The following is a 16684-nucleotide window of genomic DNA, read 5'->3' on the forward strand; positions in this document are numbered from 1 at the left end:
GAGCAGAGCACTCCTCCGTAGCTTTAGGTTTGTTAAAAGATTACAGTTTAAACAAAAGAAGGGTGATTTCTGGGAGAAAAAAAAATTTCCCTTTCCAAAAACCAACTTTTTTTTTTTCCAACTTTCCAGATGGTAGAAAAGCGACAGAAAGGATCAGCTTGCTCAGATTTGGTCAACTGCTTCAGTTTGAACCAATTAGCATTCATTGGAGAGCTCTGGGCCTTCTTTTTCCCCCGGTGACCAGCACTGGGCTTCTGAGAACTCCTGTGTGTTATGGTCGACACAGGCCACCTTTGGTGTAGTCCTGCAGCATTGTAGTGCTATGAAATGTCCTTACTGTGTGAACTGCAGCAGTAATAATAAAGAGGGCAGTATCGTGAGGACGGTGCTGGACGCCGTGGTGACGGACGAGCTCGTCCGGACGCTTTTCTGAACGTCTGGCTGGGATACGACCGGATCGTCTGTGAAAAGAGGAGAACAGAATATTTAGCTCCTGCTGGTTTAAAACATCACGCTCTGTGATTCAATCGGCCTGCCCACAGTTACCACGGCTTACATAAGCTGGGCTTGTCTTATTCTATTTTAAACTGGGAGGTGAGGTTTACAACTTACAGCGCCAGAGCTAACTGAACATTAGCCTTTAAAGGGTATATTCACCCAAAAACACACTATAATTATATTCTTAAAAGAGGATTCTGTTCATACAAGTGAACAAAAACACACAAAATTGCAGTTATTCTTTAATATCTCTGCTACTATATAACCCACTAAAATATGTTGACACCTGCACCAAGAGAAAGTCCTTGTACACCTGGTACTTGGCGAATAAATAAAGATTCATTTACCTTATCATTTACTCAGTACCATGTACTGGCTAAAACTACCTTTCCTTACGTCCCCTTAATTGCCATAACATTAAAACCACCTCCTTGTTTCTACGCTCCACTTACCATATAGAAGCACTTTGAAGTACTACAATTACTGACTGTAGTCCATCTGTTTCTCTACATACCTCTACATATTGAAATGAAACAACATTCCTCGAGGTTCAGGGTGAAACACAGAACACAATTGCACTTACCATATATGAGCACTTTGTAGTTCTACAATGACTGACTGTAGTGATCTGTTTCTCTGCATGCTTTGTTAGCCCCCTTTCATGCTGTTCTTCAATGGTCAGGACCACTACAGAGCAGGTATTATTTGGGTAGTGGATCATTCTCAGCCCTGCAGTGACACTGACATGGTGGTGGTGTGTTAGTGTGTGTTGTGCTGGTATGAGTGAAGTTTTTAAACACCTCACTGTCACTGCTGGACTGAGAATAGTCCACCGACCAAAAAATATCCAGCCACCAGCGCCCCGTGGGCAGTGTCCTGTGACCACTGATGATCTACAAGCAATAGATCGATAGAGCGATCGTCTCCGACTTTACATCTACAAGGTGGACCGACTAGGTAGGAGTGTCTAATAGAGTGGACAGTGAGTATTTACAAACTCCAGCAGCGCTGCTGTGTCTGATCCATTCATACCAGCACAACACACTAACACACCACCACCATGTCAGTGTCACTGCAGTGCTAAGAATGACCCACCACCCAAATAATACCTGCTCTGTAGTGGTCCTGGGAGAGTCCTGACCATTGAAGAACAGCATGAAAGCAGTATACAAATATATGTAGAGAAACAGATGGACTACAGTCAGTAAAGTGCTTCTATATGGTAAGTGGAGCTGATAAAATGGACAGTGAGTGTAGAAACAAGGAGGTGGTTTTAATGTTATGGCTGATCAGTGTACACCAAATAGTCTTTTTTTTTTTTCATTTCAGGTTGCGACAGGGCCGGTTCCACTGGGAAACACTAGACGCAAGGCAGTAAAACCCTGGACGGGGCTAAAATTAATCGCAGGTCAAGTAGTAATTCATCACGCTACACACAGAATGGACCAGGACTGCTTCTCCCTGGACTCAAACCCAGGACCCTCTTGCTGTGAGGCGACGGTGCTAATCACCAAACCAACGTGCCACCTCAAATAGTAATAGTATTACTTCGCATCAACAATATTACAGTTACTGAGCACTACAAAGCACTTCAATAGCAAGTAGCTGGGGTCAAGCAGAGCTGTTGCCTGTTTGCATTTCCACTGTGGTTTATTTTTGCTCCTACCAGATTCCCATTCCCTGGTGCTTGCGTCTACAGAGCGAGCTGTCTGGCTAACATACATTGGTGTTTGACGTCAGCGTCTGACCTAACAAATGCTCTTTTGAATGGGCGCAGATTTCCATAGACACTCCACATCTGTGCTCATGGTTATGGAATAGAATAGAATGTCCATTATACTATAATGCCTTTATAGCGTACCATTATAGCTGAATGAATAATTGTGTGAATGAATGGATAAATACCTGCTGGTAATCTGTTAGATGGGTTGTGAGCGCCGCCTTCACTTCCAACCTTGCTTCCTTTGCCAGTTCCAACTCTAGCCTCTTGTGATCCTGAACAGAAGGAATACACAAAGATTACAAATCTCATTCTCACAAACTCACCCTTTTATTGTAGTAATTAGCTTGTACCCTTTACACTCACCATCATTAGCGATCACATCCACTTTTATTTTCAGACACTCTTGCCCATGGTGGTGCAACGGTTTGGCTGTGTGAGAGGCACAAATAAGAAAGAAATTGGATTTAGAATAAAATAGGTGGTGAAACTAATGGGATAATCTGCTTTTTTAAAGCTAGTCTGAGACCCAGAGCTTGACCATCTGGACTGATAAATACTCATCCTTTGAAATACAACCCTGTCTGGTCTAATCCCCCCATCTCTCTTTGACTCCTTACACCCTGCTGTATTTTTAAGCCCATCTGGGCATTAGGGATACTTTACTTTAAATCCAATCTTCAGTCATCTGGTGCACAAGACCTAATTCATACCAAGACCAAGATGACCCATAAACAGGAAGTGTACGGGTAAGATTTGCCTGATTTATGTGCACTACTTCTGCACAGATCCCACTTGTTTTTACAACTGCCCTACCCGAGTATGTGTGGCACACAGGGCAGCCAAAAAGACACGTAGTGACTTCATCGCTACATTTAGACCTAGAGTGAGTACTGACATAAAAACGTAGAGGAACTATTCATTACTGATGGGCTACAATGACACTCAGATTGACTCATGCACTAGCAGCTCATGTCTGTCTTGCTGGCTTGCTACTGCTGTTGTTCATGGAATACACAGGAATGAGCCAAAATATTACGATCCACTACCAAAAAATGTGCAAAGATGCCCATTTTGTAACAGTTGTGCATTTGTGACGGTCAGGGATGTATTAAATGTTGGGCTAACGTTGGTAATTGTATTGCAGATATGATAAAGCCTTAAAGACTTGAGTGATTTTGCTAGTAGGCCAAATCTTTATAACCATACAACTGGGTTCTAGTATTTCCAAAACAGCAAGGTGTCAAAAAACTGACACGCCACATACTCCAGGTTGTTGGGCGGCCAAGACTCATTTTCAATCACATTTAGATTTTCGGCATTTAGCAGACGCTATCATCCAAAGCGACTCACAGTACTGTGACAGTACACAGTCTAAGCAGTTAAGCCTTGCTCAAGTGGGTAATGGTGGGGCTTGAACCATCGACCTTCCCATTACTAATCCAGTACCTTAACCGCTAGGCTACAACTGCCCCACTCATTGAGGCCAGCTTGCATGAAAGGCTATGGCGTCTAATTTGGACCAACAGAAGAGCTACTGTGGCTCAAACTGCAGATCGTTATAATTATAATACTGGTGATGAGGTGAATGTGTCACAACACACCATCGATGGGGAAACACACAGCGACTTCGGACTCGACTCAAATGACTCGGACTCGACTCATGACTCGCAAAAAAATGACTCGTGAACAACAAGAGTCGCTAGCGTCAAAATGTGTTAACATTAGTTACATGTGACAATTATATATATAATTATTATTATAAATATTCTGCTCTCTAATAAAGCTCCGGCCGTCTTAACCCGCAACGCACACAATTGGTAAATGTTACAGCCAGCTTCCGACGTAGTGATGAAGTGTCGCTCCCTGGTAGAATACCCTACGTAGTGCACTTCACAAGAACAACTGGGGTGAATGGAACGCTCCTAAAGAATTGGCGCTAATGGTTGAAAGACCTTCTGATTTTAATTTTTAGTAAGAAATGCTGTTATTTGCATGTATTCAGTTTGCGTCACACAGATGATGTCAATGAAACGCTCGATTGCCTTTCTAATGAGTTCATGTTGTACTTCACAACCGGGAAAAGTTTAGAGGTTTTTAATTATAAGCACATTTACAAAATAACTGATTATATTCCTAATGGGACACACGATTATAAATGTAATAGCATCTGGAAGAACATAAGCTAAGGTAAGCAGTGGTTATGATTTTTTTGCTGTGTTTTGGATTTTGGCCGCTGTGCTGTGACTTTGCAATTAAAACTAAACGTATCAGTTTAAGCTTTTAACTGGTGCCTTCTTGTTACGGAAATTACATTCTTTTGCACAATGACTAGGAAAGTAAAGGCACGAAGTAAAACGGCGAAATAAAGTCGCTAATTTGTTGTTTTTTATCTGAACTTACGTATTATTGTTTATTGCTAGGCCACATTCAATATATGTTCTGTGTATATTATATTGACTCGTGACTTGACTCGTATTTTGTGACTTGTGAACATCTCTGCAACACACCGCATCATGTGTATGGTGCTGTGTAGTCGCAGGTCAGTCAAAAGCAACTACAACGGGCAATGCAGGCATCAGAACTAGACATTAGGGTAATGGAAGGTCAACTGGTTCAACAGCTGCTGTGTATGGCAAGGTGTATAAGCCTTGTCTACCTTCAGAAAGGATACCAGGATGCACTATAGGCCAACTCGCCTGGCAACATACAAAAGCTATGCCCAGCTATGTATATAATGTCCAGATACCAGTTAACCCAGGACTTCTTTAAATGTCCTTTGGAGTCCATGGGTCTGTCTGAAAATCTAGTGAGCTGCTCTACTGCCTACTTAGGCAGCTGCCCAATTAGAGAGGACTCTAATAAGACATTGACTTATAAGGCAGATTATTTAAATGCACTACATAGACAGCGATTAAGGCGATTAGCTTTAGGCCATTTAAACCAATGGGCTGAGACGACATATTCAGTCAGATTATCACTTTGAAATAAGGCACCTCAGTAGGCAGCATTTTAAGGTATCTAAGAATTTAGACAGCCTTCTTCTAGGGAGCGCTTAGAATGACGTGGAGAGCTCACTAGGTTCTCAGACAGACCCCATGTCTAGATAGTAAGTGCTGCTTTGCTAACATATTAAATCTGGGTTCCTAATATTTTGGCTCATCAGTGTTTATGAACATTTCTGAAGCCCTGAGCTTAGAACCATTACTCACAGATGTAGTAGTAGCTCTGGCCTGGGCGGAACTCCTTGCCCAGGGTAAAGGGTGTATAGCGCTGAAACTTCTCTGAGAACTTCTCGGGCGCGTGCTGGGCAAACGGCTGTCCGCACTCCCAGCGCATCTGATCGTAGGACTGCGGCCGACACGTCTCGTAGTCCTCGCGCTCCACCATGTACAGCACGTAGCTCTCTGCCTCCTGAGATGGCACTGTGCCCAACGGGTAGTGTGGGCACACGATGTCCAGGTAGTCGTTCAGACGAACTTCCACTATGTACTCGTCCAGCTGAAAGCTGCCAAGGAGAGGTAAAAAATACATAAATAATGGTAAGGGTACACAGATAGAGACTGTATGATATTACAATGGGGAAAAAATGGTCTAGGGCTTTTAAAAGTGTCATCATTGCATTGAAGTGTGTAACACAGTCCTGCTTAACAGCAAGCAAAACATCGGAGTTTCCCTTTGTGCATAAGTGTGAAGTTTTTACTGTTTTAATCAACGTCAATAACAATTAGAGAACTACTTTTAAGGGAGTTTTACACAAAATTCTGCTGTGTGTCTGGCCGTAGAGAGCTAACTAGATAGACTAAATAGATTGATAGAACAGAGAGACAGACAGATAGACAGACATAGAATAACAGACAGACAGAAAGATAGATTAACAGATTGACAGACAAATAGATGAATAAATAGATAGAAAGACAGACAGAGACAGACAGACAGATGGAATAACAGACAGATAGATAGAAAGACAGACAAATAGACAAACAGATAGATATAAAGACAGATATAGACAAACAGATAGAATGACAGACAGATAGATAAAATAACAGACAGAGACAGACAGATAGATAGATGGAATAACAGACAGATAGAAAGACAGACAAATAGACAAACAGATAGAAAGACAGACAGATAAACAGACAGATAGACAGACAAATAGATAGATAAAATAAGACAGATTAACAGACAAACAGAGAATAACAGACAGACAGATAAAAAAACAGACAGACAGAGACAGACAGATAGATAGATGGAATAACAGACAGATAGAAAGACAGACAAATAGACAAACAGATAGATATAGACAAACAGATAGAAATACAGACAGATAAACAGACAGACAGATAGACAGACAGATAGATAAACAGACAGACAGATTAACAGACAAACAGAGAATAACAGACAGACAGATAGATAAAATAACAGACAGACAGAGACAGACAGATAGATGGAATAACAGACAAATAGAAAGACAGACAAATAGACAAATAGATAGATATAAAGACAGATATAGACAAACAGATAGAATGACAGACAGATAAACAGACAGACAGACAGACAGATAGATAAACAGACAGACAGATACAGACAGACAGATTAACAGACAAACAGAGAATAACAGACAGACAGATAGACAGACAGATAGAAATACAGAATAACAGACAGACAAACAGATAGATAGAAAGATAGAAAGAGGGAATAACAGACAGACAAACAGATAGATAGACAGACACACATAAATAAACAGACAGACAGATAGAATAAGACAGACCGACAGATAGACAAGACAGGTAAATAGAATAACAGACAGACAGATAGAAAACAGACATACAGACAAATAGATAGAAAGACAGACAGATATATAGAATAACAGATAGACAAACAGACAGATAGACAGACAGATATAATAACATACAAACAAACAGACAGATAGATGGATAAACAGACAGACACAATAACAGACGGACAGACAAATAGACAGGTAGATAGACGAACAGATAGATAAACAGACAGACATATAGACTGACAGATATATAGAATAACAGATAGACAAACAGACAGCTAGATAAACAGACAGACAGATAGAACAAGACAGACAGACAGACATATAATAACAGACAAACATAAACAGACAGACAGATGGATAAACAGACAGACAGAATAAGAGATGGACAGACAGATAGATAGAAAGACAGACAAACAGACCGACCGATAGATGGACAGATAAAATAAGACAGACAGATAGAATAACAGACAGACAGAAAGACAGACAAATAGACCGACAGGTAGATTGACAGACTGACAGATATATAGAATAACAGATAGACAAACAGACAGATAGAACAAGACAGATAGATAGACATATAATAACAGACAAACATAAACAGACAGACAGATGGATAAACAGACAGACAGAACAACAGATGGACAGACAGACAGATAAATAGAAAGACAGACAAATAGACCGACAGGTAGATTGACAGACTGACAGATATATAGAATAACAGATAGACAAGATAGACAGACAGACATATAGATAGACATATAATAAAAGACAAACACAAACAAACAGATGGATAAACAGACAGACAGAATAACAGATGGACAGACAGATAGATAGAAAGAAAGACAGACAAATAGACTGAAAGATAGATGGACAGATAAAATAAGACAGACAGACATAGAACAACAGACAGACAGATTGAAAGACAGACAAATAGACCGACAGATAGGTGCAGTTAGTATCTACCAGAAATGCAAATAGTAGCATTGCGCAAAAAAACAAGCAATATCAGTCAACTTATATATCTATGATTAATATAATAATTAGAACTATATACATATATGGTACTAGTAGGGGTGGGTTTATAAAATCGATTTTTCGATTCGAATCGATCTTTATTTGAACGATCCGATATCGATTCATATAAACGCGAGATCGATCTTTTAAATACGCCCCGTTTTACGGTGCACACGGAAATCTGTTACCCCCTTTAATTTCGCGTGACCAGCCAGTGTTTTTTCATGCAACGAGATCGGACCTGCACATCAGTTTAGCATGGCAGAAGCTCAAGTTATGACCACTACACGACTTTTTGCACTGATTTTCGCTCGGCGACGGGTCGGTGCTGGATTCGGGAGGAACTCGGTGTTCGCTCTGCGATAAAAACTCGGCTCTCAATCAATGTGAGAAACAGCGAGGGGAAACACAGGGGGGAGGTTGGAAACAGGTGGAGCGTAATATAGTTTCTATCAGAATACATCAGCACACGCGAGTTTTACAGTATTTCTGACCTGATCGTTCTCTACAAAACAAAATATTTATTAACCTCCAACTCACTATAGAACAAGCCATGCTGCTCGTGTTGCCAAATCCACTCAGATTCATTTATTTCATCAGCGCACAAACTTTGATCTCTCGCTACTTGTTGATGTGCATGTTTGGACGTGGTATCGTTAAACCTTTCATCACTTCTCACGTGTGTTTTCGGGACAAAACGTAGTTTTGGAGACCAGAGAAGCTCGCCTGTGATTCCCCCTGGTGATAGATGGTGTAGTGTAAAACCCCCCATCGCCGATCAGTCGTGTAGTGTGAACATTACAGCGACCAGGTGTTAATCAGAGTGTCGTGTAGTGTAAACTTGGCATAAGCTGTTCAACAGCCAGGTGTATGTTTACATTACATTTACAATGCTGTAGCGTGTCAGACATATAAAATAATAATAAAAAATTTATGTTACTGTTTTCTGTTTTGGATGAATTATTTATGTAAACAAAATACACAAATATTTTTAATAATGAGTGTTCTTTGTACAATTATCACATTCGTTCTCTGAACATCTGTACATATTTAAACAAAACCTGTTAACGTAACTCAAATATGCCTAAATGTGTTGAATCGAAATCGAATCGAAAATCGAATCGAAAATCGAATCGAATCGGGACCTTGTGAATCGGAATCGAATCGATCCAGGAAATTAGTGGTGATACCCAGCCCTAGGTACTAGGTCTATATAATTAGAAGCATGTGCAATAAAGAATGAGAATAGCTAGGTATGTATCATATACTGCTACTACTTTCAATAATAATAATAATAGAGGTAATAAAAACTAGTCTTAATGGTAATAAAACCTGTGCAAATATGTATGAGATAGACAGTTTGTGCAAATGATTAATAAATAGTAAGTCCAGGGTGTAGTGACTAAAGAAACTAAAACTGTTCCTGAGTGCTTGGAAGAACACGCAGCTGTGAGAATCCCCTTGGCTTCTAGAGGAACCAAGGAATGCTGTGGGTCACCTAGCGAGAATGATTGGTGTAGCGAGATCACATTTTCAATCACCTCTCCATCCATCTTGAACGTGTGCTCGGGGAGCGCTGGGAAATCTGCACGAGTTGGAAAGGGAAACGATGTCCACGTGGAGGTGGAAAAAGTCTCGGAATAAGACTTCCCTGTTTCTACACTCACTGTCCATTTTATCAGCTCCACTTACCATATAGAAGCACTTTGTAGTTCTACAATTACTGACTGTAGTCCATCTGTTTCTCTGCATGCTTTGTTAGCCCCCTGTCATGCTGTTCTTCAATGGTCAGGACCCCCACAGGACCACTACAGACAGAGCAGGTATTATTAGGGTGGTGGGTCATTCTCAGCACTGCGGTGACATTGACGCTGCTGGAGTTTTTAAAAACCTCAGTCACTGCTGGACTGAGAATAGTCCACCAACCAAAAACATCCAGGCAACGGCACCCTGTGGGCAGCGTCCTGTGACCACTGATGAAGGTCTACAAGATGACCAACTCAAACAGCAGCAATAGATGAGCGATCGACTCTTGGCTTTAGATCTACAAGGTGGACCAACTAGGTAGGAGTGTCTAATAGAGTGGACAAGGTATTTAAAAACTCCAGCAGCGCTGCTGTGTCTGATCCACTCGTACCAGCACAACACACACTAACACACCACCACCATGTCAGTGTCAGTGCAGTGCTGAGAGCGATCCACCACCCAAATGATACCTGCTCTGTGGTGGTCCTGTGTGGGCTACCAAAGCATGCCGAGACACAGATGGACTACAGTCAGTAATTGTAGAACTATAAAGTGCTCCTATAGGGTAAGTGGAGCTGATAAAATGGACAGTGAGTATAGAAACAAGGAGGTGGTTTTAATGTTACGGCTGATCAGTGTACTGGGGTCCCAAGGGCCCAGAAGAGTCTGGATTTGAGCCCAAAGCTCTACCCACTAGTCTACCACTTGCTTCAGTCCCAAGAATAGTTGTACAAGACTTCCTACAAGAGAATTAAGACCTGTTGAATGCACGTTCATCCACGTGGACCGAAAAAAAAACACCCATCCCTCAACAGACGTGCGTGAAAGAAGGAATAAATCTGTGTTATATCACTTCTCGTCAGGCGCCAACACACACCCTGTTTGACAGAGGGAGGAATCTGAGGCGATCGGACCGTCTGGACTCATCTCTCCTCCCTCGCTGCGCTGCGCTGCTTCGCTAGCTCCCCCCCCCCCTCCCTGCCCTATTCACTCCGACCTACATTCCAAACAAGAGGAAGAATGTGTAGTCGCGTGACGTCCACACAGGCCCTGAAGCGCTGCCTGGAAATCGTACAAGATCGTACTGTGGGATAAATCACAGCGCCTCAAACAACATGTACATAATACTAAACCTGCAGGTGATCATTAACAGCCCGGGCTGACCCTGTTGCTTTGTCATTTCCCGTCCGGCGGAGCTGGTGATCCGTTTGTTCCCTTGTTTTTCACTGTAGTGTTTGATTGCTGTGAAACTTTAACCAGTGGTGACTGTTGAAGGAAGAGCTTCAGGAGCTTTACGCGAACGTGTTATTATGGTTAGCAATGAAAGAGCGTATGTATCTGCCAATTAGAATAAATCCTTCGCGGTATGCTAATTGTTGACTATTTACTTCTACTCACTCTTTGTAAACGCTTTTCTTTGTAATTCTGTATTGTATTTTTGAATCGCTGCTAGAATAGGGTGTCTAGATGTCGGCTGAACGGGAGTCAATGCTTCTACGACTTTTAACCACATCGAATGTAATGTGGGTGCCGAAAGACACCAAGATCCTGGTGACTTGGGTTAAAACTTCGCCTCTGGTCACTGTCTGAGCTTTCCGCAGGTCAGGATTTGGCCGAATTTGGCCACGGGTCAGGATTTGGCTATTTTATTCCCTTTCTCTCCCAATTCATATTTTGTTTATGCATTTTCTCGCGTCCAATTGCCCGAATGAGTCATGCTTCCTCTCCGCCAATGCCGATCCCCGCTCTGATTGAGGAGAACGAAGCTAACCCACGCCCCCTCCGACACATGGGCAGCAGCCGTATGCATTTTGTCTCCTACACTTTAACGAGTGCAATGCGGATCAGCACTGTGTACGGAGAGACACACTCTGACCAGAGGTCGTAATTGCATTAGTTATGACAGAGTCCCTATCCGGCTTAATATCCCACCCCTATCAACCCTAACAACAGGCCAATCGTTGTTCATGTGGCAGCCAACAGCTCCCCGTGGGCAGCGTCCTGTGACCACTGATGAAGGTCTAGAAGATGACCAACTCAAACAGCAGCAATAGATGAGCGATCGTCTCTGACTTTACATCTACAAAATGGACCAACTAGGTAGGAGTGTGTAATAGAGTGGACAGTGAGTGGACACGGTATGTAAAAACTCCAGCAGCGCTGCCGTGTTTGATCCACTCATACCAGCACAACACACACTAACACACAATTTCATCAGTTATGAGAGAGTCCCTATCCGGCTTAATCCCACCCCTATCAACCCTAACAACAGGCCAATCGTTGTTCATGTGGCCGCCCAGCCCAGCCGGCAGAGATGAGACTCGATACGATGTATTCGAGATCCCAGCTCTGGTGTTCCAGCGTGCGTTTTTACCGCTACGCCACCTGAGCGGCCATTTCTCTCCCAATTTAGCGTAGTAGCCAATTTGTCTTCCGCTGCTGGAGACCCCGATCGCGTCCGAGGGGGGCATATTTGGCAGAAACGTGCTCCCTCTGACCCCTTCATATTCCTTTATAGTTTGGTGGATTCGCAAATGAGGCCAGTCTCACGCATGGAGTGTCACGCACTGACCTTTACATTCCTCCACTTCTGAACAGGTGCGCCTCATGCTATTAACCAGGGTCCTAACACAGCGTCGAAGACTCCGCCCACTTTTTAGTCCGGTCTTTTCTCACCCAGATTTTAGTGGCCCAATTTAGCGTAGCCAATCCGCTGCTGGGGACCCCAATGGCGACCAAGGAGAGTGTATATTCGCCTGACACACACTCCCTCCGATACGTGCACAGTCCACCAATCCTTTTCAATTCACTCATACTTTGGCTTTGCGTACAGAGAGCCACGCCCTCCACTTTCTGTTCAGGCGCCCTGGGCAACCAAGGTCCTTTCACAACGTTGATAACCCCACCTCTTAGTCCGGTCTTTCCCACCCAGCAGAATGTAGGCCAATTTTATCTGCAGCAGAGGATTATCAACACTGTGTAAGGACCTTGGTTGCCCAGGGCACCTGTACAGAAAGTGTAGAAGTGCAGAGATCGGGGCGTGGCTCTCCGTACAAGAAGCCACAATGCTAAATTGGGAGAAAAAAGGGAGTGGGGCATTTTAAAATCTGGGTGGGAAAGACGGGACTAAAAAGGGAGCAGGGTCTTTGATGCTGTTTAAGGATCCTGTTTAGAAGCAGATAAGAGATTCAAACCCGGGAGCTCTGAATCTCGGTGCTGGTGTGCTAGCCGATTATCCCTGCAATTTTGTCCGCTGCAGGCACTGCCACTTGTGCCCATTAGGGGGCGCCCAGTTTACTGGTATCAGAGCTGAGATTCAGCACTGGTGTGCTAGTGGAATATCCTGAGAAGAATCTTATATTAGCAGAAAATGAAACTAGGGACCTAGACTGTCTAAGGATCTAAGGAGCGTCACGACAAGGTTTCAGAAATTCCTAGCTTCCCTCAAAAACCGCGACCCCCAGGAACTTTCCCTTTCATCTAGTGGAATCTCTCTGCAGCATTCATCCATTTATCCACCCGTCCTTTCATCCCATCATCAATCATCAGGCTTAGCTCACCCCCTCTAGTTAGAATCTTATTTCTCTGACTGAGTAGCGTCAGCCCTGGATTGCATTAGTAGCAGCACTAATAATGCATCGCATAACTGATTCCGGATCAGATGCCGAGAGCTTATTGGTCTATCGAGGCCACGTTTTACAAGTGGATGAAACATGAACTGAATGTATTCGAATCGCCGAGGCACGGCTGGAGGTGCAAAGTCTTTCGCCTGCCCCCGTGGGTATTTGATGTAGCTGATAAATTCAGGCAGGACCAATTAGGCTTTATTTTCCCGCTGTGCGCTCATGTGACGTGCTCCACATGACCGGTGATTAGAGTCGGAGTCTGCTCCGTGTTGCCGTTTGACTACGGACTGCCCGGACAGCCGGTCCGCCTCCGGGCCGCGGTAACTCCGACCCCCCAATAAACACACACACACATATAAACTGGCCCTTAAATTGGCCTTCTGCTTTGCCTCATTGCAGCCAACACAAACACGGGCGACAGGCGCTAAACATTGTAGGAATCCCACAATGCACGCTGGGCTCAGGGAGGGCTCCAAGTTTAGACTTGCGGATCTGAAATAGTGGTTTCTTACAGTTTTGGCCACATGGCAAACCGGGCTCAGATTTATCTGGTCATCCGATCCTGCCTACTGTGCATCGCCTATGGCTATTCCGCCCCCTGTCATGGTAGATTACCACATCTGGTTGAAAATTAGTGGACTGTGAATGCAGATAATGCTAGTCAGAGTATTTTCGCTCACTGTAGGTGTCCAAAAACCTAAACGTTCTATTCTGTTCCATGACACAATTATATTGAACACCATTAGGGATGTTAATTAATTACTTATAACCAACAAAGGTCATTGTTCAATCGTTTGATTTAAACTGACTACAAATTGCTATAAATTATAAACAGAAGCTGTTTTACACTATACTGCCAAAAGTATTCACTCACCCATTCATATCATTAAATTCAGGTGTTCCAATCACTACCATGGCCACAGGTGTATAAAACCAAGCACCTAGGCATGCAGACTGCTTCTACAAACATTAGTGAAAGAATGGGTCGCTCTCAGGAGCTCAGTGAATTCCAGCGTGGTACCGTGATAGGATGCCACCTGTGCAACAAGTCCAGTCGTGAAATTTGCCATGTAAAATGACAGAGCGGGGTCAGCGGATGCTGAGGCGCATAGTGCGCAGAGGTCGCCGACTTTCTGCAGAGTCGATCGCTACAGACCTCCAAACTTCATGTGGCCTTCAGATCAGCTCAAGAACAGTGTGTAGAGAGCTTCATGGAACGGGTTTCCATGGCCGAGCAGCTGCATCCGAGCCTTACATCACCGAGCGCAATGCAAAGCTTCGGATGCAGTGGTGTAAAGCACGCCGCCACTGGACTCTAGAGCAGTGCAGACATGTTCTCTGGAGTGATGAATCACGCTTCTCCGTCTGGCAATCCGATGGACGAGTCTGGGTTTGGCGGTTGCCAGGAGAACGCTACTTGTCTGACTGCATTGTGCCAAGTGTGAAGTTTGTTGGGGGGGGGATTATGGTGTGGGGTTGTTTTTCAGGAGTTGGGCTCGGCCCCTTAATGCTTCAGCATACCAAGAGATTTTGGACAATTTCATGCTCCCAACTTTGTGTGAACAGTTTGGGGATGGCCCCTTCCTGTTCCAACATGACTGCGCACCAGTGCACAAAGCAAGATCCATAGACGTGGATGAGCGAGTTTGGTGTGGAAGAACTTGACTGGGCTTCACAGAGTCCTGACCTCAACCCGATAGAACACCTTCGGGATGAATTAGAGCGGAGACTGTGAGCCAGGCCTTCTCGTCCAACATCAGTGTCTGACCTCACAAACGCGCTTCTGGAAGAATGGTGAAAAATTCCCATAAACATACTCCTAAACCTTGTGGAGAGCCTTCCCAGAAGAGTTGAAGCTGTTATAGCTGCAAAGGGTGGGCCGACATGATATTAAACCCTATGGATTAAGAATGGGACGTCACTCAAGTTCATATGCGTGTGAAGGCAATACAGTGGATGTCAGTATGGAGTCTGACCATGTTAAAATCAGACTAGTCGTGTTTGCTGGTGACTGTTAAAGAAAGAGCTTCAGGAGCTTTACGCAAACGTGTTATTATAGTTAGCAATGAAAGAATGTGCGTATCTGCCAGTTAGAAGAAAGCCTTCATGGTATGCTAATTGGTGACTTTACTTTACTGTATTGTATTTTTTTTTTATTGCTGCTAGAATAGGGTGTCTAGATGCCGGCTGAATGTGAATCACTGCTTTTTAAAGTGACTTTTAAAGCCACTTCAAACTGAGAGTGGAGCGACAGATCTCGTACCTAAATTTTGTGGATTGTTTTTTACAAAGTGATGTGGATATTTTGCATCATGTCCCAGTATAAAGGTAAAGATAAAACTCTTATGGTCTTACGGCTTATATTCATATAATAACAACACTAATGTGATCACGAAGAGCTTAAATATTCCGACTACATATCGATTCATTGAATCACATGCCTGTCATCTTACTGTTGTACATCAGTGCTACGTTGCCTGTTACGTCATTTATAATCAATATGAAATTCAGTGCTGTGTTTTATACTCTATAATAGAATAGAATGCCTTTATTTGTCATGTATAGATACACCGATCAGCCATAACATTAAAACCACCTCATTGTTTCTACACTCACTGTCTATTTTATCAGCTCCACTTACCATATAGAAGCACTTTGTAGTTCTACAATTACTGACTGTAGTCCATCTGTTTCTCTGCATGCTTTGTTAGCCTGCTTTCACCCTGTTCTTTAATGGTCAGGACTCTCCCAGGACCACTACAGAGCAGGTATTATTTGGGTGGTGGATCATTTTCAGCACTGCAGTGACACTGACATGGTGGTGGTGTGTTAGTGTGTGTTGTGCTGGTATGAGTGGATCAGAAACAACAGTGCTGATAAGAGTTTTTAAACACCTCAGTGTCACTGCTGGACTGAGAATAGTCCACCAACCAAAAATAACCAGTCAACAGCGTCCTGTGGGCAGCGTCCTGTGACCACTGATGACGGTCTAGAAGATGACCAACTCAAACAGCAGCAATCGATGAGCGATCGTCTCTGACTTTACATCTACAAGGTGGACCAACTAGGAGAGTGGACAATAAGTGGACACAGTATTTAAAAACTCCAGCAGCGCTGCTGTGTCTGATCCACAACACACCACCACCATGCCAGTGTCACTGCAGTGCTGAGAATGATCCACCACCTAAATAATACCTGCTCTGTGATGGTCCTGTGGGGGTCCTGACCATTGAAGAACAGGGCGAAAGCAAGCTAAAAAAGTCTGTAGAGAAACGGATGGACTACAGTCAGTAA

General features: G+C 43.3%; 1 protein-coding gene across 1 annotated transcript in view; it reads right to left on the bottom strand.

Moving 5' to 3' along the window:
• Positions 1-216: 216 nt before the first annotated feature.
• The window catches only part of efna1a (ephrin-A1a), a 37919-nt gene continuing 21451 nt past the window's right edge, over positions 217-16684 (bottom strand). Inside the window, exons 2-5 of the mRNA XM_062990079.1 lie at positions 5431-5726; positions 2585-2650; positions 2404-2493; positions 217-461 (exon numbers count right to left, since the gene is read on the bottom strand). Coding sequence (XP_062846149.1) covers positions 334-461; positions 2404-2493; positions 2585-2650; positions 5431-5726 — 580 coding nt within the window. The 3' untranslated portion in view covers positions 217-333. The remainder of the gene's footprint in view (positions 462-2403; positions 2494-2584; positions 2651-5430; positions 5727-16684) is intronic.

This window comes from Trichomycterus rosablanca, chromosome 2 (assembly GCF_030014385.1).
Source record: "Trichomycterus rosablanca isolate fTriRos1 chromosome 2, fTriRos1.hap1, whole genome shotgun sequence".
NCBI classification, from domain to species: Eukaryota; Metazoa; Chordata; class Actinopteri; order Siluriformes; family Trichomycteridae; genus Trichomycterus; species Trichomycterus rosablanca.